The 25,010-nt window shown below is 33.0% G+C and overlaps 1 protein-coding gene across 6 annotated transcripts in view; it reads left to right on the top strand.

Annotated features, from left to right (window-relative positions):
- NBEA (neurobeachin) overlaps positions 1-25,010 on the top strand; it is a 764,716-nt gene that overhangs the window by 112,983 nt on the left and 626,723 nt on the right. For all 6 annotated transcript variants that reach the window (XM_043991721.1, XM_043991715.1, XM_043991718.1 and 3 more), the window contains exons 6-10: positions 997-1,123; positions 7,793-7,912; positions 8,244-8,390; positions 16,629-16,826; positions 17,538-17,671. In XM_043991721.1, coding sequence (XP_043847656.1) covers positions 997-1,123; positions 7,793-7,912; positions 8,244-8,390; positions 16,629-16,826; positions 17,538-17,671 — 726 coding nt within the window. The remainder of the gene's footprint in view (positions 1-996; positions 1,124-7,792; positions 7,913-8,243; positions 8,391-16,628; positions 16,827-17,537; positions 17,672-25,010) is intronic.

Genomic DNA, 25,010 nt, shown 5'->3' with positions numbered 1-25,010 from the left:
TGTGAGGTAGGTGCTCTTATCTTCTGCTGCCCGCCCCCTAGCCTCCATCTTACATTTGAGGAAACTGATGCAAATAGAAGTTAACTGACTTGCCTGAAGCTAGTATTTGAGGTCATATTTGAACTCAGGTCTTCAAATGGAAAAAGCTCTTTCACAAATGTTACCTTATTTGCAACCTCCTGTCAGAAGCTTTCCCTGATCTCCCTAGTTATTAATGCTTTCTCCTTCCTTAAATTATCTTGTGTTTCTATCTGTATAAATTCTTTGATTCTGGTCAGGTAGAATGAGAGCTATAGGGACATTTTTTATTTTAAATTTGTATCACAACACTTTACCTTGTACTGTACTTGTGTATAAGCAAATTTGCAAAGGAGTTATGATTTCATTGATAATTGGGAACTTCCAGAGCAGGAGCTCCTCTAATGGACACATTTATGATTATGATTTAGTAGGTAAATATTAGGGTAGTTTCTTATTGACTAGCTCTGTGATTACTGGGAAAGGCATTTACCTTTGTGTGCCTCAGTTTTTTCATCTATAAAATGAGGGCAGTTAGATATGTGGTATTTACAGGATTACTGTGATGATCAATTGAGGTGATGTATGTAAAGCTGCTCACAAAACTTAAAATGTCATCTAAATGTACAGCTATTACTCTTTCACAATCCTAAGGTGGGATAATGACCTTTAGTGGTCAGGCCAGGACCTCTGTTAGTATTTGTCAGCCAGTAATTTGTTACTCTGTGTACTTGAATATAACATTAAAATTAATTAATAAAATAATTTAAATCTTACTTTTCAGTAGTTCAGACCATTGCCTCTATGCACTTCACTCCACCCCCCAACACACAAATAGTTTCAGAATGTTAGATTGTATTGTTTTGTCTGCAAGTATATACCTATTCTATGCCATATGACAAGTTTTGTGTACCTATATGTCTTTAATAGGAGTTTGATACTATTCAGTTTAATTCCTTATTCTATTTTTTTTAACAGTTTTCGTACTAGCAAAGGTGTTGGTTATTCTGCTCATTTTGTTGGCAACTGTTTAATAGTTACTTCACTGAAGTCAAAGGGCAAAGGTTTTCAGCACTGTGTGAAATATGATTTTCAACCACGAAAGGTAAGTAAAAATGAAAATGTTTTTAGATTGTTTCTTTTAGGTGAAGTATTTTTATTCCTAAACTTTACAGTATAAATTGGAAAGTCTTTTGTATCTTGGATATATTTTACTTGGTCTGGAAGTTCAGAAGACCTAAAATCAGATAAAGAAACCATTCATTAAACCTATGGCCTCAGATATTTTTATAGATTCACAACATATGGGTAAGAGGCAAAATAAAAGACAAATTTTAGAAATAAGAGAAATTTGATGTTGAAGTCACTGAAGTTTGTGGAGATGAGGCCTCTAACTGGAAAAGCAATTAGTTCATACTGTAAATAATGTGAGTTGGAAGGTACCATCCAGTTTAACTCATCCACAAATAAGAGTGTTCTCTATTTAATAGTTGACAAAGGAAATGTTTGTAAAGCACTTTGCAAACATTGAAGTACAACATAAATATTTGTTATCATGATGATAAATGATGATATTACTATTTAGCCTTTACTTGAAGAGTTCCAAGGAAGAGAAACCCACTCCCTCCCAAGATATCCTCTTTCATTTTTATATAAATCTCCGTATTAGGAAGTTTTTCCTCACCTCAATATTTATTAATTTTCTTCTTTGGATCTTCAACTGAATGGTCATAATTCTGTCCTCTGGACCAACTAGAACAAAGTCTCTCCCTTCTTCCAGGTGATAGCTCTTCAAATTGAAGATTTTTATCATTCCTCCCTAAAGTTTTTCCTTGGTTTAACTGTGGTGTAGGTTATGCTTATCCTTGAAACTTTATATTGGCCAATTGTGGGTTTACACAGAAATGTATAATCACCAAGGCTAAATTAAATGTCACCATATTGTGGAGGGTAATTATTACATGTCACCATCACCTTTGACTTTAGTTGAACAGAATAAACTAACAGTGCAAACTAAAACATTGAACACTGGTGGAATAGTGATACCCAATACTCATTTTGTGATACCTCTGTGTTTTTCCATTTATCTAAAAAGGTAGTTTGACATTTTCAAAATAGAATTAATTTTTATTCATTGTCACTTAAATGCAGCACTTTTAATGAGGGAGGAATAAATCCTAAGACATTTGGAATTTGAGACCTTTGCTCTGATTACTTTGATAATCAGACTTCAATCCCTTTAACACCTCAGCCTCAGTAAAGACTATACAAAGAACTTAATAAAACAAATATTTTGTATGAATTTGTTCACTTTCTATTCTGTCTATAATAGAATCTTTCCCATACTTTTATACCTTTTGAGGGATATAATTATTTTATTGTGCTTCCAGTATTCTATAGTTTGCAGACTCTCTCTAGCACTTACTTAGTTGTGTTAGGAAAGACATTGAATATGAAGACTGTGAAGAATGTCCAGAGTGTATTACATTAGGGAAATAGGATGCTTTCATTTAATTCACATTGGACAGAATAACATCCAAAATCCTAACTTAATATTTTAAGATTATAATATGCATTCCCATTACAGTCCTTACAACCCTTTTGTATAGCATTGATATGACTTGATTTTGAATAAAACTTAATATTGAAGTAATAAATTCTAAGTGACATAAAGCAGAGGTACTAAATTTTTAGAAATACTTTTTTTACTCTCTGAAAGTAATACATCATTCTAGTTCTTTTGAAATAATGTTTTTTAAATTTTTCTCACACACACACACACACACACACACATATATATAATTCATTAGTTCTAATGTTTTTAATGGCTTGAATGGCCCACCAAACTTTCATATTTTTGCAAATGGACAGTTTTATTTCCTGTGCGATCCGACTGATATATTACTATAAAAAATAAGTTATTACTGAATCTCTAGATCCAAAGAGACCTCATGCCATTTTGGGACAGTTTACACAAAATAAATTGGAAACAATCCTAAAGGGAAACCTCTAATATGAAAGAGGACAAGGAAAGCTGCTTTCAGGAAGTGATATTTCAGCTGAGATTTGAAGGAAGCCAGGAGGGAAAGATGAGGGAAGGCATTCCAAGTATAGTGAATATCCACTGAAAACACCTAGATATGGTTGTGCAGTATAGAGTGCCTTGTGTAAGGTCACTGTCAACTAAATTTTAGAGCATTTGGAGGGTAATAAGATCTAAGAAAACTAGAAAGGTAGGAAGGACCCAGGTCATGAAGGACTTTAAAAGCCAAATAGAGAGTTGATCTTAGATCTTAGAGGTAATTGTGAACCACTGGGCTTCATTGCATAAGGAGGTGACATGGACATATTACTTTGGTGTTTCTGAGTAGAGAATGAGGAAAAACTTTAGGTAGGGAGTTCAATCAGAAGACAATTTTCTGGTGTGCAGTAATGAAGACTTGCCACTATAGTGGCTGCTGTGTGCATGTAGAGGAATCATATATTAGAGATATTGTGAAGGCTTAATTAAAAAAAACCAAAACTTAGCAACAGAGTATGAATGTGGAGTGAATGAGGAGTTGAGAATGACAAAGAGGTTATGAGCTCAGGTGATTAGAAGGATGATTAGAAGAACTGTTTTAGCCATAGTGAGTTTGGAATGCCTATGGGACATTCAGTTTGAGATGGCCAAGAAACTTTTGGCAGTATTAGACTGTAGGTCAGGAGAGAGGTTAAATCTGAACAAATAGATCTCAGAATCACCTGCTAATGGTTAATAATGGAATCCATGGAACCTTATAAGAACACCAAAGTAAATAGTATGAAAGAAGAAGAAAAGATGCAGGTTGGATCCTTAAGGAATTGTGGTGAAGAATTTAGAAAATAAGTCAGAAAAGTAGTCTTCTGCCATGTAGATGAAGTAGAAGAAAAGCAACATGAGGATGATGCTTTTAGAGAGGATCAATTATCTAGGAGAAGAGGGTGAACGACAGTGTCAAAGGCTGCAGGGAGATAATTTAGATTTCAAGTTCATTCCATTCAACAAGATTGAAGACTAGACATTTTTCTTTTTTCTTTTTTTAATTTTGTTTAGTTTTGTTTGTTTTTGTTGTTGTTTTGTGAGACAATTGTGGTTAAGTGACTTGGTCAGGGTCACACAGCTAGTAAGTGTCAAGTGTCTGAGGCCAGATTTGAACTCAGGTACTCCTAACTATAGGGGCAATGCACTATCCACTGCACCACCTAGCTGCCCCTGACATTCTTCTGATCTTCATGAACTGTCCAACCTTTCCTTAATAGGAATTATTCACGAGATCAAGCAATATCAATATCTCCAGATATTAAGAAGACAAACAAGGCAACAATTCAATGAAAAAAATTGCAGAGAAGGCTAATCCCCAATCCTTAACATGTTTTCTCCATACCCCCTCTCTTATTACCCACCACATTTCAGTATCTGGGCTGCATAACCAGATCTCCAAAAAAACTTAACTCTACCCCCTGTGCTTTGAGTTACAGCAAACCAAAAAGTGGAAGGTTAATTAGGCTGAGACAGCATGGCAGTTATCTGTTCTCCAACAAAGCTTAGCTAGAGAACTAAACAAAGGAAACTCTGGACACATATGGGAGGCAGTGGAATATTCAACTGAGGGAAAGAGTCCAGCATCCAGCTGGGCCAGTTTTATCTTTACATATGAATTATCTGTGATTTACCTGGCTTGGGAGGAAGCTGAGAAGGCTTTCAAGTCTAGCTCCCTGGAAAATTACCATCAAAGGAGAAAGTGTAAGAGAATGAGTGATTGGGAAATTAACAACAACAACAACAACAACAACAACCTGAAGTTGCCAAAAATCTGGAGGAAGAAGAATTACAGACCTTGAGCATAAGCAAATATGCCAGCAGGAAAGATATTAATAACAGGAGTATAGACTCAGATCAGGTAAAAGACTGCAGACATCTATGAATAAATATGGCAAGACAAAGGAAAACAAATTAATATTTTATAAAGTAGAAGTTCCTCTTGATTCTCAAGACAGCATGAAACTATAGAAAGATATGTTCCTAAATGGTTTAAAAGAAAAATACAGATTTTGAAAGCAAAATTTATGGCCTTCAAAGCAGAAATAATTAGCAAAATAGAAAAATTTGAAGGCATCATTGGTAATTGTATAGAGCATTTTAAGTTGAATGTTGAGGTTAGAAGTCAGATTATCGAGGGCTTAAAAAAGAGTGAGAAGAGAGGAAGTAGAGTCACTGATTCTAAATGGGTTTTTAAGAAACTATAGTTGAGAATGCATGAAAGATATAGAATGATAATTAGCAGTGATAGTTAAATCAATTTGAGGCTTTAAAAATATATTTGGTGGGGAGATATAGGCATGTTTGGAGGCATCAGTGATACAATCAATATGTAGAAATAGGTTGAAATTTAGTGATGAGGATGGTAGAGAAGGCAGTTTGCTGAATGAGAGTAATATAGAATTGGATCAAGGTGGGGAATGTAGAGTAGTTAACCTTGACAAAGAGAAGGACCACCTCTTCATGTGAGATGAGGTAAAGGAGGAAATAGTAGGGGAAGACATCTGAGTGATCTGAGGCTTCAGAGATAAATGTGGTGTATACTGAGATTTTCAGGGCTGCACCCCAATTAGCAGTCTCATTGGCTGCCTATGGTGTGAGTTGGGATAAGGTACAGCAGTAGTAAAGATGTTTTCCCAGCTTCCTTTTGCATACAGCAAAAGTCTCATAACTGATATTTTAGTGATATTTCATCAATTTTCCTCCTTAGATATCTTGGCAGTGATTTATAGGGAGAGAAAATATTCTCTGTTACCCCTCTTTTGGATCTTTAAAAAAATGTTTTAAAAGACCTTTTGATGATTTTTGTATGAGGACAAAACAGAGAAAAGGAATAGGGATGAGATTCTGATTTACCCCTGTGGCTAACACGGTTGAGCCTATTCTCACAGAGATGGGGGTCTACTTTTCTTGCCTACTCTTCATCATTCAACTGAAATTGCTTTCACTAAAGTTACTAATGCCCTTTAAAAATGCCAAATCTAATTGCCTTTTGTCAGTCATCCTTCTGAACCTCTCTATGTCCTTTGACACTTTCAGTCACCCTCTTCTCCTTGATACTTGATCCTCTTTAGATTTTCATGATACTGCTCTCTTCTGGTTCTCCTCCTGCCTCTCTGAATTGGTTTCAGAGATACGATATAGAGTTTGTCTCTTGTTCTTAGGCTCCCATGCTGGATCTTTATCCATTTCATTATAGGGGTCTCTGAAGGTTTTGTCCTAAGTCTCTTCTCTTCTCTTCTTGCTTCTATACTATTGCCCTTGGTAATCTCAACTCCCATTGATTCACTTATTGATTTTCAATCCATTTGTTTAGCTTTAACCTCTTTCCCAACCTCTAGTCTCACTTTTCTGACTGCTTATTGAACGTCTCAAACTGGTTATCTCATAGACATCTTACAATCAACAATTCAAAAACTAGACTCATTATCTTTCCCCCTAAACCTCCCCTCTTCTGAACTTCCTATTACTTTCCAGGGCACTACCATTCTCCTAGCCACTAAGGCTCTCAACTTAAATTTCATCCTTAACCCAGTTGTTCTCATCCTGCTCCCACCTCCATCCAATTGTCAAGCCCTTTTGTTTCTATCATCATAGCATCTCTTGTATATGCTTTCTTCTCTCCACTGATACTGCCACCACCCTACTGCAGGCCATCACCACCTCACACCTGGACTATTACAATAACTTTCTGATTGGTCTCCCTACCTTAAGTCTCTTTGTGTTCCAGTGTATGCTCCTCTAAGCTGTCAAATTTATCTGAAAAAGCAGATCTGACCATGTCCTTACATACTCCTTCATAGTCCACAGGATGTGAGATCCAGTGACATAGGCCTCCTTTCTGTTCATTGAACTAGACTCTCCATCTCCTGATACCAGGAATTTTTACTGTCTATCCTCCATGCATCTTAACTCCTTACCTCTGCCTCCTGTTTTCCTTGATTTCCTTTGTCTCAATTAAAGTCCCACCTTATGAAGTAAGACATCTTTCCCATTTCTCCTTAACTTTAATGTCTTTTCTCTGAAATTACCCTCAGTTTATTTTGTATATATCTTGTTTGTACGTAGTTTTTTTACTTGTCTCCCTCATTAGACTTGAGAGCAGAAAGCTATTAGAAAAAGTCTAAGCCTAAATTAAGGTGTTAACATTTCAAATGGAATGGACAGACAGATGCAAGATCTATTCTGAAGATACATTTGCTACAACTTTTAAATTTGCTATTCAGGGAAGTTGGAGGATAAAGAGAAAGGTATCAGTATTAACAGCAATAGTTAGATTAAAAAAAAGAGGTTTCAGAGAGAAGTGGTAGAATTTGGTTTTAGATTATAAAGTCTTAGTGGGGTTTTTGCGTTAATATAAAACATTCTTTTTGATATCTATTTTAAAACATTTATTAAATGATAGTGATGAATTAAGAACAAATTTCATCTCTTCCTATTCACCTATACCTAATTATGATAACAAAATTCAAAAACAATTCATAAATATTTAGCAATTAGCTAAATATTTGATAAAACAAACTACTTTATTTTTGCCAGTCTGAAATACATAGTTGGAATCATTTGCTTTAAACTTGAATTATATTTTTTTCTATGATAAATTGAATTTTATCATCTTATGTGATATGAACATTTTAATACTTTTTACTTGTTGTAATTACTAAAAAAAAATTATATACATTGTTCCACCCTTTTTTTTTCCATTCCCTTAAGTGGTACATGATCAGCATTGTTCATATCTACAACCGTTGGAGAAATAGTGAAATACGATGTTATGTTAATGGTCAGCTGGTCTCATATGGTGACATGGCTTGGCATGTTAACACAAATGATGTAAGTTTATTTTCTATATTATTTTTTAAGCTTTTTGTCTGTCAATTATTTTTACTATTTTGGTGTGATTAGAACTAAGATGATGGTGATCATTGAGAAGTTATCAATGGATACTGAAAACAGAAGTAAGTATATTTCATTTTTTTTAAGTAGGAGGAATGTGAGCATTATTTAAAGAAAGCTACTGCTGAAGGTTTATTTGATCTTGATTTTTTAAAAAAATCATGATATTGCTATATTTTATAGTGATGAAGGGAACAAACTTTTGTTTTGATGTCATTCAAAAATAGTTTATTTGACATTATATATGTACTTTTTTATTTTTAAACAGAGCTATGATAAGTGCTTTCTTGGATCTTCAGAAACCGCTGATGCAAATAGAGTATTCTGTGGTCAACTTGGTGCAGTTTATGTATTCAGTGAAGCACTCAACCCAGCACAGATATTTGCAATACATCAGTTAGGACCTGGATATAAGGTGGTAATTAGTATCTTATTAAAATTTTTATGAGCAATATGAAACTGCAGATGTAAAATGTTATTTAATGTTAAATAACATTAAATTTATTAAATTTAATTATTATTAATTAATTATTTATTAAAATTAATAGTAAATGTTATTTACTATTGTACCTAGTGTAAGCTCTTATTTAAATTAAACTAGAAGCAGTCATAATTTTTGGAATTAAAATCTGGCATTTTATACAATTTATACAATTTTCATTTTTATTTCTCTCCTTTAAGCTTTTTTTTACCCCCGTGTTCTTGTGTATTTACCCTACATTGAATTTTATAATATTGACAAAATATTTTGTTAATCTGCTATTCAAAAATAATAAACCTGATAAAACTTATTTTTATGAGACTGGAAAAAATAATTGGCAAAAAAAGGCAATAAGGAGAGCTAAAATAAAATTTTTACAAATCCCTGTGTGAATTGATTTAGTACTGTTTAGATTTAGGGCAAAGAGACAACAAAGAAAATGAGAAAAGGTGTGTAAATTAAGGTAGGTAAAATTGTTTTATCCTGAAATGTTCAAACTTCAATTCCCTTAACACCTCAGCCTCAGTAAAGACTATATACAAAGAATTTAATAAAACTAAAATATTTTGTATGAATTTGTTCACTTTCTATTCTGTCTATAATAGAATCTTTCCTATATTTTTATACCTTTTGAGGGATATAATTATTTTATTGTGCTTCCAGTGTTCTATAGTTTGCAGACTCTCACTAGCACTTACTTAGTTGTGTTAGGAAAGAAATTGAATATGAAGACTGTGAAGAATGTCCAGAGTGTATTACATTAGGGAAATAGGATGCTTTCATTTAATTCACATTGGACATAATAACATCCAAAATCCTAACTTAATATTTTAAGATTATATTATGCATTCCCATTATAGTCCTTACAACCCTATTGTATAGCATTGATATAACTTGATTTTTAATAAAACTTAATATTGAAGTAATAAATTCTAAGTGACATAAAGCAGAGGTACCAAATTTTTAGAAATACTTTTTTTACTCTCTGAAACTAATATATCATTCCAGAAGTTCTTTTGAAAAAATGTTTTTAAAATTTTTTCTCTACTATATTTTGTAATAATTTTGAAAATATAAAAATTAAAATATAAAAAATTGTATTTTGTTTAAGCAAAAAATTTTGTTCTTGGTGAATGTGCCAATTCCACATCAGTACTAGGATTGTAATAATTTGTCCTCTATATGAGGAGATTATCACACTGTCTTATTGAGAGGGAGAGGTAATGAGGTACAGAGTAAAATATACTTTCTCTGGAGTCAGAGGACATGAGTTCAAATCCTGTCCATGATGTCAACTACCTGTATGGCCTTGGATAAATAGCTTAATCTTCTTATGTTTCCTCACTGGAAAATAGAGGGTTTAGATTAGATGACTTCTAGTTCTAAATCTTTTATCCTGTGATTTTATGATCTTCTATAAGGCCTGGGTTTTGAATTGATTTTTTTTACCGTAGAGATTTATTTGCAGCTGACTTTTTTTTTCTGTTTATATATCACTTGATTACTCTTGATACCATTTGTAAGAAATCTGGCTAGAATCATACATGTACTCTGTAGCTGTGGAACAACTGTCATTTGTCTTATAGAGGAGTTAAATCTATTAACTTCAATTCAGTTTATACATTTAAGTTCCTATAATGTTCTCCTTACCATAGAATTCTTTACAATTGACCTAAGAAGCCATGAACAATCTTGAGATTAAAGAACCATCTAGACGTAATGAACAGATTTTGTCTAAATTGTAGTTCACAATAGTCCTTCAAAGAAGAGGTACTTGTTTGTGCTAAGAGTCTGCCTACTCGAGATTTAAAAGTAATGTTTTTAAAAAATGACATTATTGGCTGAAATGTAGGGTATGCTATTCATTACCTAAAACTCTTAAGTTTAGGGAGTTAAATTTACTCTCAAATTTACTTAATATATATAGTACTAATAATAGATATAGAATTTTTTGATATTGTAGCATAGTTATATTATCCTCTAGAAAGTAGTACATTTGTGAGCATGGTCCAGAATGAGAGGATTGTTAATAAAGAAATCATGACTTGTCAATGAAATGATCATCTCATTCAGTCTTTCTTTAACAGTTTTATTTATATTGTAATTAGTTTAAGTTTGGTCCTTTGAACATTTCATGTTACTGATGGACCAAGGATCTTTTTTCCTTGCAAGGCTGGGTTTTGTTTGTTTTGGGGATGGTTTTTTTTGTTGTTGTAGTTGGTTTTTGTTTTTGTGGGTTTTTTTGGGGGGCTGTGCAATGAGGGTTAAGTGACTTGCCCAGGGTCACACAGCTAATAAATGTCAAGTGTCTGAGGCCAGATTTGGATTCAGGTCCTCCTGAATCCAGGGCTGGTGCTTTATCCACTGTGCCACCTAGATGCCCCCTGCAAGGCTATTTTTTATTATAACCTTATTCTTTGGAAGCTGGGTCACTGATGTAAATTTTAGTGACCATATTTAACAAAGCTCTAGAATAATTTCCTGCTATTTGCTGATAGTCTGATCATTAAATGTTGCAACAGAAAATTGTACAAATCTTCATGGTTTGGCAAGGATTGGGCATTTTAGGTAGGGAGATTAGATCTTAGAACTGAAAGGGAGTTTACAGTTTCTAAGTCTGTCTAAAAAAAAAGATAAAACCTGCACCCATAGAAATTAAATAGCTTACCCAAGGTCACAAGGTTAATATCAGATTTGGTAAAGGACCCTAATTCATCCTGATTTAGTCCAGTGAGTTTTTATCATACCACAGTGAATTCTTTGTTCTATATCCTCCCTCATATCACTGAGATGTTGTCACACATTGTACAGAGGTCTCTTCAGGTGAACTTCCTGGAAAGAGGCTAAGAAATTCAAGCGATTGGGGAAAACTTACAAAATAAGAACAAATAAAAAGGATCACTGTGGTTAAAGTTGTTATCACTAAAGTTGTTTAAATCTTAAATGAGATTCATTGTTTGCTACTTTGTGAAGAATATGAGTGAATTAAATGATCATAATGTTAGATTTTCTGCAATTGCTGTGTTTTACCTTAAGTTTCTTTCTTTTTTTTTTTTGAAGTGAGGCAATTGGGGTTAAGTGAATTGCTCAGGGTCACAGTTAGGAAGTGTTAAGTGTCTGAGGCTGGGTTTGAACTCAGGTACTCCTGACTCCAGGGCCAGTGCTCTATCCACTGCACCACCTAGCTGCCCCACCTTAAGTTTCTTTTATGTAAAATAGTCATTTAAAAATATTTTAACTGATTTCTTGTGGAACTTTTTTGCTTTTCTTTTCCTTTGATTTCATTGCTATCAGAAACTGCTGGTATGGAAACTGTTTACCAATGTAGATAAGCATCTTGACTGTTACTCATAGTCTTACAGCATTATCCAGGACTTTGGGAGTTGAGTGATTTACCCCTCATCAAACAGATTTATATGTCTCAGGTAGAACTTGAACCTATATGGGTCTTTCTGACTCCCAGGTTACTATTATCTCATTGCTCTTTTTCTTTTACGTAGATAGTTTTTACAAGTTTCCCTGCATTAAGTATAATTTTTATACCTCATTCAAAGTATTTACCAGACAGTGAACTTGGTATTTTTAAAGTGGAAATCAGTGGGAAAAAAGGATCACTTAATAGGAATTCATAGCAAACTTATTAGCCGAAATATCTTTATCCATTTAATAAGGGAAAGTTCAGTTTATCTTAATTTTTCTTCATACATCATCTTGTTTGGAAATAAATTTTTATTGACCATTATTTTCAATATTAAAGACTTGGTAGGTAGTATTTAAATTTGGAGTTGTGGTAGAGGGAATTTGAGGAGAGTAAATGGAATGACCTGTAAGAACTGCACCCATTTTATACATGTTCTCTTAATAATAATCACTGTTGCCTCCTTTTGTGCCATTTTGCTAGCCCTGTACAACATTTACATAGAATTCCCCCTTCTTTCTAGTTATACCACAATATGCCACAACAGATGATAATAATATCTCTGGCTTTTACTCACCCTGTCTATTCAGTATAAATTATCTGCCCTTTTATTTTTTCTTGCCTTGTCAGACAATTTCACATCATAACGCATCCACTCTTCTTTTGTTAGTCCCATATAACATTTATAGGAAATCTCTGTTTAGTGATGCAGAGATTCTGAGTTTTAAAATGACCTAATATGTTTTCATCATTTGATTGCTTATCACATATTTCTACTCCAACACGATTTCTTCAGGAATTATGTAGTTTATTCCTGAGCTAATTTGCATACCAAAGACATAGTTAGGATTCTCTCCCTCCCACACCTACCCCTCTGGAAATACTATGGGAGATGGAAAAAAATGCTTTTTCTCCTTTATATGCTATTCCTTATTTATCTGGGTAGAAGATTGTAGACAGAACCTGATTTCCCTAACATTTTTTGTTTGTTTTCTTCTGGTGGATGAATAAATTCAATTGGTGTAACTTAAGGATAGTTTTAACTTTCAAATAATCAATTCTGTGGTACTATAATTTTCTAAACATAACATCATCATTACATTTAAACGAAAGTTTTTGCTTTGTTGAATAAATTTTTTTAAAGTATTTTATTTATTTATTTTTCCCATTACATGTAAAGATAGTTCTCCACTTTTGTTTATACAAGTTTTCCAATTTCAGATTTTTCTCCCTCCCTCTCCCCTCCCTTAGACAGCAGGTAATCTGATATAGGGTTTTTTAAATATATAATAACATTAAACATATTTCTGCATTAGTCATGTTATAAGAGAAAAATCAGAGCAATGAGGAAAAACCTCAAAATAGAAAAACAACAGCATTTGGTGAATAAATTTAAAGGAATGATTGAGGAGGAAAGAACTAAAGCAAGTTATATTTTTTAAGGGTAAAAAGTTAAATTGGGTTCAGAATAGACTACATAAATGGTATTATGGCTTTACACAAGAATTGATCATTTGATTCTAATTTTTTACTTTCTACTGAGACCTGATCAAGAAAATAAATGTAAATTTCATTATTTGAAATACTTCATGATTCTAAAGATTCATTGTTTTATCATTATTTGTAATCATGCAGCTTAATAGACGGTTTCCATGAATTTTTGTGTTCTTCAAAATTCACTTGATGATCAAAGTTTTGGTGATTTAGCATTTCCTATAATATTTCTTATATTCTAATATTATTTCTGAGCATTATATTATGCTGATTCTCAGAGGACTTTTCCTTACTAGGCCTTTACCTGAAATCTTTCAAGCTTGGTAGGAAATTTTATAATATAAGGTGACCTCTAAAAATGGAAGGATTTAAATCTTATGTTAAAATTCTCCACCTAGAAAGATTGTGACATTCTTAACAGATGTTATAAAATACTCTTCAGGATATTTTTTAAAAAAAGGTCTGATCCTCTTTCTGAAATTATAAGTTAGTCCTACCAAAAAGACTATTAAGATCATATTTAGCTCTCAGTTGTGGAATAAAGGAGAGACATTCTCCAATGGAGGTCTGTTTATTTTGGAATTTATATTAGGAAATAAGGACATTTCTGTAATTTTTGTTCACTGCTCAGCATTTTTAGCTATACCCTTAATAAAAACCAGTACTTTAGGCACTGCATTGGATGCTATTGTTAAAAGTTAGACTAGAAATATATTCAAAAATAACAGTTTGTTGGTATAACACTTAAAGGATTATCAAGTGCTTTGCTCATAGCAATCCTTTGCTTTAGATAATGCAAATATTATTATGCCTATTTTACATATGAGAATTAAAACTTTGAAAGGTTAAATGACTTAATTATGATCAGTTTCACACAGCTCACAAGTGTCTGAGTCCACATTTGAATGTAGGTCTTCTCGACTCCACTTTTGGCACCGTATCCATGGAGCCAACTAGCTTTTTTAGTAGAAAAAATGAGATGGATTATTTTGGCAGCTGTTTGAGGGGTGGATTGGATTTGAGCTATCATTTTAGAGACTAATTAAAAGTTATTCTAAGTAATTCAGTTGAGAGATAATAAAGATTTGAACCAGGTTTGTGCCTTGTGAATAAAGAAAATACCTATGTGAGACATGTTCTAAAAGTATTATTTATGGAATTTGGAAACTAAATGGATATGGAGGTTAAAGAAGTAGGAAAACTCAGATTATATCCAAATAAAAGGTTATGAACATGGGTGACTAGAAAGATGGTGGTATCCAACAAAAATAGAGGAATTTGGAGGAAGCGTACGTTTGAGCTGGAGTGAGGGATATAATTAGTTCTGTTTGAGAACTATTCAAGTGGAAATTCCCAAGAGAGACCTATTGAACTCTAGGTTAGGAGAGGCATGAGGGCCAGGTACCTTGATCAGAGTTTCATGTATAAAGAAAATTTGATCGGTAGGAGTTGGGAGTCATTATATACAGACACATTAAGAAACATATGGAGGGGCAGCTAGGTGGCGCAGTGGATAGAGCACCGGCCCTGGAGTCAGGAGTACCTGGGTTCAAATCCGGCCTCAGACACTTAACACTTACTAGCTGTGTGACCCTGGGCAAGTCACTTAACCCCAATTGCCAGACTAAAAAAAAAAAAAAAACAAAGAAACATATGGGGCAGCTAGGTGGCACAGTGGATAGAGCACTGGCCCTGGATTCAGGAGGACCTGAGTTCAAGTCTGGCCTCAGATACTTGACACTTATTAGCTGTGTGACCCTGAGCAAGTCATGTAAGCCCAATTGCCTCACAAAAAAAAAAAAAGTAACCTGATAAATTAGAGAAACAAGGAAGATGTTTCCTGTCAGATCTATGGATAGGGGAAGAGTTAATGATCAAAGAGAATCAGAGAAGATAAAATCAGTGGTATGTTGGCACCAGCTTGAACTATATCTCAGCATTTCTTAAATTTTTAAAAATTCTCATTATGTACATTTACACCTCAGAAATAGGGCAAACACTATAAATAAGGGATTGGCTTATTGTTTTGTTGATTGCCTAGACATAATTGAGAAAATGCTTATGCAGATGAAATTTAAAAGTTTGTCTTGTGTACACTTTTTTTCTCCCTGAAGACCCTTTGTTAAACATTTACTTGTATACTTTTGGTTCAGATGGACAATTTTCATTTCATAAAATTAAAATATTTTGTCACAGACAAAGCCAATATTGTTAAAATTAGAAGGGATTTAGTTTACTAGGCCAAAAAAAAATCATTGCAGCAAATTTCTCTGATAAAGGTCTTTTTAAAAAGATATATAAGTAATTAGAAAGCTGCTTGTCCATTGACAAATGGTCAGAGGATTTGAATGGAAAGTTTTCAAAGGAAGAAATCCAAATCAATAATAATCAGAAAGATGCCAATTAAATCAACTCTGATGTTCTACCTTATACCAATCACATTGGGGAGGATGACATAACAAGAAAATGACAAATGTTGAAAGGACTACAAGAAAAGCACAGTGATATGTGTTGGAGATGTGAATTAGTCCAGCCCTTCTGGAAAACAATTTGGAACAATGCCTTTAAAGCTGCTAAACTGTGAATACCTTTCGACCTAGTGGTATGACTGCCAGGTGTATACCCTAAAAAAATCAAAGAAGAAGAAAAAAACCTACATGTATGTTCTCTCCCCTTCCTTCTTCCTCCTCCTCTCTGTATATGTATGTTTATATTAGTTCTTTTTATAATGGCAAAGAACTGGAAACAAGTTGGAGAAGAACTAAAAAATTATATTATGAGAATGTAATGAAATACTGTTGTGCCATAATAAATGAATAAAGGGAATGTTTAAAAGAAACCTAGGAATACTTCTGTGAACTGATATAGAAATAAATGAAATAAGCAGAACTAGGAGAACAATTTATACAATAACAGCATCGTAAAGACAAACCTCTTTAGAATTTGAGAACTCTGATGAATGCAGACCAACCTTGTTTCAGAGAATCTTTGATGGTACATGCTGCTTACCTCCTGACCAAGAAGTGTTGGAATTAGGATACATAGATCAGACATTTATTTTTTAACATGGCCAGTGAAGCAATTTGTCTTGCTTAACTATCCACATGTTTTTACAAGGATTTTGTTTTACCTTTATTTTTTTAAATGAAGGAACAAGTTTCAGTAGGAGAAAAGAAATTCTTGTCAATTGAAAAAAAAAGTCTGAATACTAAATGTTGTTTTTATTTTTAGAACATTTATTTTCCAATTGTTTTTTACAGAGCACTTTCAAATTTAAATCTGAGAGTGATATTCACCTTGCTGAACATCATAAACAGGTTCTGTATGATGGGAAACTTGCAAGTAGTATTGCCTTTACATATAATGCTAAGGCTACTGATGCTCAGCTATGCCTCGAATCATCACCCAAAGAAAATGCATCTATTTTTGTACACTCCCCACATGCTCTCATGCTCCAGGTTGGTTTTCATGTTCTGTATAATGTCAAAATAATAATAATCTAATGTATACTGCTATAACCTCTGCTCTCTTTTATTTGGCTTAAGTTATTATCTACTATTTTCTTAGGGTATATAATTTTCTTCTATTTAAAAATTTACTTTATCACCTTTTTATAGCACCTTTATTGCATAGCCATTGTATCTAGTTTAATTTAATTAACTTATTTGATATAAATTTAAATTTTTTTTATTTAGATGAATATATCCTAGTTATTTCATGAAGGCAATAAGTATCATGACTCTGCAGTCAGAGTTCCTGGATTCATATCCCAATTCTGACACATTATTAGTGTGATATTGGGCAAGTTGTTTATAGAATCAGAGAGTTTGAGAGAGGAAAGGATCTCAGAGGCCATCTAGGCCAACTCATACATTCAGATTTAATTTTCAGGGGTCCTAGTTTTTTATCTGTAAAATAATGGGGTGGTCTAGAAAGCCCTTCAGGTCCCTTCTTGATCTATTCCCAGCTTGATATATGATCCTAATTGTATTTTATATGATATTGTATTATGTTATTCTATACTATGTTCTAATATTTCATAATTATATATTAAAATTTGAAGGCTGTTTAAAAAGAATGTTGCACGTATATTACTTATTAACATATAGTAGTGCAGGGTTATGGAGAATATTAAATAAATATTTAATACTTGTGTTTTTTAAACATAGGATGTGAAAGCTATAGTAACACACTCAATTCACAGTGCAATTCACTCAATTGGAGGTATTCAAGTACTTTTTCCTCTTTTTGCACAACTGGACAATCGTCAACTCAATGATAGTCAAATGGAAACAACAGTCTGGTAAGTTTTCTTTGTTATATGTATATACAATTATTGATATTTAACACTTAGAGTTCATTGGTAGCATTCTTAAAAAAACACAGCCATAAAACCTGGCTCTTGATATTTGAAATGATAATATAAAGTTTTAAAAATACTCAAACTTTCCTAACCACCTGAAGGGAAGACTTGCTAGATGGGCTATCAAAAATCATCATCAGTTCAAACTTCTAAAATACAATTTAGAGTAAAAGTTCAGAACTAGAGTCACCTTTACAAGTTATTGTTTGTTTGGGTTACCTATAGGAGTTCTGCTTAATTTAAAAGAATACTGAAAACATGTTTACCTATTTCTATAATGATTTGACAGAAAGGTATATAATTTTTTTCTCAAATAGTGAAATTGCTTTGTAATCGTGTTGTCAAGGCACAGGGAAAGAAGTATGCCACTTAGTGAGGTTTTTTCCCCCAGACTTCTGCTATTTGTAGTTATATTTCAGGGAAAACATGATCTGACCATGGTTTATATAACACCATGCAATAATGATAGGTTTTAGTAGAGTTCTCTATATGAGTTTTAGGAGCAGATTCTCTCTTCTTCTTCTTCTTCTTCTTCTTCTTCTTCTTCTTCTTCTTCTTCTTCTTCTTCTTCTTCTTCTTCTTCTTCTTCTTCTGCTGCTGCTGCTGCTGCTGCTGCTGCTGCTGCTGCTGCTGCTGCTGCTGCTGCTGCAGGGCAATAAGGGTTAAGTGATTTTCCCAGGGTCACACAGCTAGCTAGTAAGTGTCAAGTGTCTGAGGTCGGATTTGAACTCAGGCACTCCTGAATTCAGGGCCAGTGCTTTATCCACTGTGCCACCTAGCTGCCCCCTAGAAGCAAATTCTTAAAAGTTGTTTTGGATTTTAAAATAATTCAGTTAATACAGTCTAATATAATGTTACACATTAGAATAATATACACTAGAAATAAAATTTGAAATGAGGAATCCCATATATGAAATTTCATTTACTTTTAGGTTAATTTAAAAGAGAATTGAGATATAGGAGCATCAGTGTTTTATTTAGATACCAGTACAAGAAAATGTCATGAATTTATATACATGTATAGGATGCCCATATTTGAAAATTTTTGAATCGGAGAAAAATTAACAAAACTAGGGTATGAAGAAAAATCCATTTTTCTATGAGTATGCATTTTGCTTATTCAGCTTATGTCAGTCTCAATAATATTGCCCCCATAATAGAAATGTTACATGTAGTTCCATCAAATGACAGAGTTAACAAAAAGACTCTAAAGTTAAATCATGCAACTTCTTTCTATTGTTCAGTTACTTTTTATGTATTATGCAAAGAAAATCAGTAATTCTGTGGTTTGTCCCTATTATGATACAGACTTGATATGTGACTTTGTAATTCTTATAACCTTTATGTTTTTACTATAAGGAGGATACTTTTTTCCCTTGCTTTATTGAGAAATATACTTAATAGTAATTTAATGTGATTAAAGTACTCTGAACAAAATTTCTAATATAGAAGTTGCTGTGTAATTCTGTTACTAAATATTTGCCTTGAAATAATATAGATCATAAATTTTATTTATCATCAATCTAGCATTTATTAAATATTTACTATGTTCAAGGAGCTATGCTAGGCACGGAATCATAAAATTTGAAGATTAGGGAAGGGAATTAGCAGGATAATGTGTATGAATTTGTGTCCCATGAAGAAGATAACATGTAACTGATCTTTTTTTAATAGTCCTAGAGATGTAAATGTTCTCAGTTATTCATATATTCCTTTGCCTCACATCAGGGCTAAATTTAATATATGTTGTCAGTCACATTTCTTTAAAATCTGAAGGTACCAAGTTTTTGCCACCTCCCCTAGATTCCTGTTTCAGTTTTGTAAATGAGGACATGAATTCTTATATATAACCTAAACACCTCAATTCTGCCTTGTATTAAATAAACTTGAATATTTTAGTGTTCAATTCTTCCTTTTCCCCTCCCTGTCTTCACCTTGAGGAGCTTCAGCTATTTGAACCTTCTCTGTTGGGATTAGATTATATACTAAAAGATATCATCCTACAAGGCTATCATTTATTTCTTAGGCATATATATATATATATATATATATATATATATAGTTTTGAGACTACTGTTGTGTCTATTATGTGATTAATTCTTCCAGTTGAATTATTACTTTATTTTTCTTGATTACCAAATAAATTACGTTTTCTATACAGATATATGCATTAGTTACTCATAACAAAAGAATTTTAAAGAGAAGATTTTAGAACATTTCAATTAAGTTATTCAGTACTGCCTTTCCTGTACTTAAAGATCATAGATATGTGGACATAAACCAAGAATCTTTAGCACTTCCTGATTTAAAATATATATATTCATTGAATTGAAAGGGACCTTGAAAAGACAATTATTCTTCTTTTAGTCAGCAACATGCCTAATGGTGTCTTCTATTTTATTCTTAAAATCATGGAAGAAGATTTAGGTACTCATTCTTGCTACATTTCATTCTAATGCAAAATGCAACTTACTTTGAAGATTTTGAAATCTTACTAAAAAAACATTGGTTATCACCTGTTCTCTCTATAGCATTGTAGATTGTTAGCCCTTTGTCTTCTTATTTCAGCATACAACATTCTACTTCCTATTCCATCCCCTGAATACTTCTAGTGCAGTCCCTTCCCGTGATTCTCATTCCTGATTCCCTTTAAAATTTTTGCTTGTTACCTGCTGGTTGTTCAGGACATTTATATATTACAGCAGTCCATGGGCTTATAAATCTTGGAGATGAGAGGTCTACTGTGAAGATTTCTGAAGCTAAACTTATTCTAAATACTAGAAACATGTGGTCAGTCTGTGTTTGAGGCCAGAAAAGGTTGGGCTGTTTTATAAAGTAGATAAGTTATGCCAAGAATCCCTTTTATTTTCAGTTGGACTCTGAAGGCTGTGTTTTAGTGTTTTGGTTTTTGGATATTTTTAGAATGGTTATTTTATTTCACTTATGAGATTGAGTATTATAGTTGTATAGAAGGAATTGAAAAGGTTTAATGTGAAACAAAATATCCAACAGGAGCAGAGTCCTTTTTTCTTATATGTTTTTAAAGATTGGTATGGCTTTTACCAAAAACATTTCATTTTTCAGAATATTGCACGGTGGTTTAGAATTTTATTTCTCTGGAATGATTTATATGGCTTGCTTCTTTAAGAGACTGCATAGTTCTATTCAGTCACAGTTTGATGTTCAGAAGGTATTTTGTGTCATCAGTGGCTTGAATGCTTCAGTGTGATAATGTGTATTGTCATGGAATTCTCATTTTTCTGCAGGACTTATGCATGAGATTTTTTGTAGTAGTGATGATAATTTGTTTTGAATCATTTACCTTTTTATCTCTATGTTGGTGCCTAAAAACTATTAGATGGTAGCCTAAGACTGGAAACTGAAGTCTGAGGCTGAGGTGGTAGAAAGGATATAAGGGTGAATTGTTCATTTGTTTACATTTTTCTTTCTTTTTATTTACTGTTTCAATTAATAAATATTTTCTCTCTTTCCCATCCCAGTCCCCAATTTAAAGAAACCTGAAACCCTTGTAAATATATGCATAGTCAAGCAAAACAAATTCCAACATTGTCCCTGTCCAAAAATGTATGTCTTATTCTGCATCTTGAGTCTATCAACACTTTTTAGGACACGAGTAGCACAGATCATCATCAGGGTTTTTTTGATATCATGGTCATTGCATTGTTATAATTTTTAAGTCAAACAGTACCAACAACATTATTTCTTATTACACTTAACTAGCAACTAGAATTTCTTGAATCTCTACTGTTTTTGAAGTGGTATGACCAGATCATTTGTTTTCTGTCTTCAGTACTAATATGTTGACTTTGGGTTCATAAAAATAAGAAAAAACAATTAGTAGACGCAAAAAGGGAGGTATAATATATGATAGTTTTTATTATGTTTGTAGTGGTATGAATAGGTTAATATAGTTACTCTTTCATATCCCCACACATTCCTTCCAAACTGTACCATATCCTACTAACCTTTTGCAGATTTTGTCTTGGGATTTGGGTATGGATCTGGAATTAATGTGGGTGAGGGAAAGCAGAGACTACAGGGAGATCTGGAAGCCACTTTTATCTGCTCATAAGCAGGAAGATGAATTAAAGATCTCCAAAAGATCACACATTGATAATGAAACACACAGCTGGAGGAAAAAGGAAAAGTCAATAAATACAAATATTAAATGTCACAGCATAATATATGTGAAAGATAAATATTCTGAATGCAAGTATTTTGGAGAAAAGTGGCTGGCTTTTTTAAAAAAGCCATCTGTGAGCTTATTTTAAGTAAAGCTAGGGAAGATGAAGCTTTGGAGTTTTAGGTAAGGGATTGAATGGAAAAAGGAAGTGTATAGTTCAAAACCTGTTTTGTAGTTTGTCATCCTTTTAGCTTACTCCTCGGTAATTAACATGTATTTATAAGGTCGTTATGATTCTAAAAGAACTATGTGAATTTGATTCATGATTCATACAACATATAGCTTTTCTGGGTTTGATTTTTTTGTCTGAAAGTTGATTATTATTTAAATTTTTATAAACAGTGATTTATAGACAGTTAAATTAACTCATAAAGGAACTCTTAAAGGAATCATGCCAGTCTTGTGGTAAAGCAGAAAACTTTTCACTGTGAAATTTTAATAAGTTTGATGAGTTTACATTTTGGATACTTGGATTTCTTAGAGTGAGATCATATCTATAGTTTTCTGAATTCATCCTGAAATCTGTCTTTTAAAGAGCTGCTAAACAGTAATGTTTTTAGCCAATTTGAGTCTTATGATCTATTGTTTCTTTTGTTCTTCTGAAAATCTTCTGAACCTGGAAAGTTAATAAACTACCTAATCATCTCTTCAGTAATTAAAAATCATTCAATCCACAAGCATTTCTTCAGCACTTAGCATGAGCCACACACCGTTAAACTTTGTGGAGATAAAGTTAAAAAAAAAAAAGCAGTCCTCTACCATCCAAAATCAAGTTGTTGCCGTTTTTTCTTTTGTAAGCTATATTTAAAAACATAACAGTAAAGAAAAACAAAATTATTACCCTATTTGATTTAATTACTTTTCATTCTAGAAGACTCTATAATTTATATTTCCAAAGAGATTCTTAACAATATTCTTTCTTTTGTAACCTATTTAAGGAATCTTCATTTTCAAATCTTTATTACCTAAATAATTTTGAATCTTGAATTGTTTCTATCATTTGTTGTTTTATCTTTTTGGTCTTTTAATTTGTTTAATTGAGAAGGGAAAAGTTTCTTGGAGTATAAAGCACATGAAATATGCCAAATGTATATAGAAAGCTAACTAAGAAATTCTTTCAGTTTTCAGTGCAGTGGAATAGGATTTATATTGTCTGTTATGCAAATTAATTTGTAAAGAGTAATAAAATAAATTACATTGACTAGTTTATTTGACGCGTTGTAGAAGAATTGTAATGCAGTATTCAGAGGGTCTTGTCTTTTTTTGCTAGCCAGACCTTAATACTCTGTGGATTCTTTATAGAAAGTATCTAATAAATATAATGGTACATCTAAGTATTTAATGAGTTTGTTGAGCATTAATTAGAAATAATTCTTTGTTCTATTCCAGAATTAGGGTTTTTAATCTACCATGCAATCAGCTTAACTTGTTGCCTATAGTGTTGTTTTTTAAAAATGCTTTCTCTTGGCTTAAGTGATGATATTCCCACCATACTTCTAAGATGTTTCTTTTCAGTTCCTGAATAATTGCCTTTAATTTCAGTCTAATTTTAAGTGTTTTCTTCCTATTGCTTTTTTTTTTTTGGCTGGGCAATGAGGGTTAAGTGACTTGCCCAAAGTCATACAGCTAGTAAGTGTCAAGTGTCTGAGGCTGGATTTGAACTCAGGTCCTCCTGAATCCAGGGCCAGTGCTTTATCCACTGTGCCACCTAGCTGCCCCCCTTCCTATTGCTTTTGAAATTACTTCTTTCCCTCTAAGAGATTGCATTTGTAGAAAAATATTTTAAAATTTCTTTTTTCTTAATAGCAAATTTTGAGGCCTGAGGTGGTTACAATTGACCAACAATAGCTTATTCACAATAAGGCTGACTGCCTAAGGCTTGATTGAGCCATATGTGAGTTTAGAAATATAAACTTTGTAAAAGCTCCTAAAATCTATTGTAGCTTCCTTCATTATTGCCTCTGCAGTATGATTAATCATATTTCCTTACTCTATTATTTCAAGCATTGTGATTTCCAGAGCACTGAACAGTTGTTTTTTGTTTTTTCTTTATTAGTACACTAGCTTTTGTCACTGTTCTATGAGTTTACATAGTGGATATGGAAACAAAAAGATCAAAATTATTTCATTGACTTTGAACTTTATGACAATCATTGTGAACATGACTAAGTTGACATAATAATATATGAGAAAAATGACTTGTTTATACTAAGTGTGTTTTTACCTGGCTACATTCAACCTGTATCTTTAGAAAGACATGAACATTTTCTTATAATACTTGGGACTAATACAAGTGAATAACTCCAGCCTGCCTGGTCTCTCTCATCTTGTCTTCCTTTCCCTATCAATGCAGGTAAATGGACTGTAGGTAATCACAATTAGAAAGGAACTTAGGTCATTTAGGCCAACTTCTCTGTAACTAGGACCATCCCTGACAAATGGGCATCTATCTTCAATTGTGAGACTTCCTTTAAAGGGGATCTAAGATGCTCACATATATTAAGTTTCACACACTGTGCTAAGAAGCAGTGGAGATACAAAGAAAAGCAAAAGATAGTCCCTGTCTTCAAGGAGTTCATAGACTAACAGGACAAGAAAACATGCAAGTAACGATGAAAAAACAGCATATATTCAGGATAAATTGGAGATAATCAACAGAGGGAAGGCACTAGCTTTCTGGTGTATGAGGAAAGGCTTCTTGTAGAATGTAGCACTTTAAATGATACTTGAAGGAAGCCAGAGAATCTAGGAAATGGAGATGCGGAGAGAAGAACATGGCAAGCATAAAGGACAGCTAGAGAAAATGCGTGGAATGGAGAGAGGCTGAGGAACAGGAAGGAGGCTAATGTAGGTCCATCATGGAGTATGTGTGGGTGAATAAAATGTGATGAAACAAGAAAGATAGGAAGAGACCAAGTAATGGAGGGCATTAAAAGCCAAATAGAGGCTTTTATATTTTATCAGAGAGGCAATAGGTAACTACTGGTGTTTATTTAAAAAGAAAGTGACAAGCAAAAAAAAAAAGTGACATAGTCAGACCTGAGCTTTTTTCAGGATAAATAATTTGAAAGCTGA

The sequence above is a fragment of the Dromiciops gliroides genome, chromosome 3, assembly GCF_019393635.1.
Source record: "Dromiciops gliroides isolate mDroGli1 chromosome 3, mDroGli1.pri, whole genome shotgun sequence".
Classification (NCBI taxonomy): domain Eukaryota; kingdom Metazoa; phylum Chordata; class Mammalia; order Microbiotheria; family Microbiotheriidae; genus Dromiciops; species Dromiciops gliroides.
Note: the sequence above shows the minus strand (reverse complement) of the source record. Positions and strands in the feature narration are given on the sequence as shown.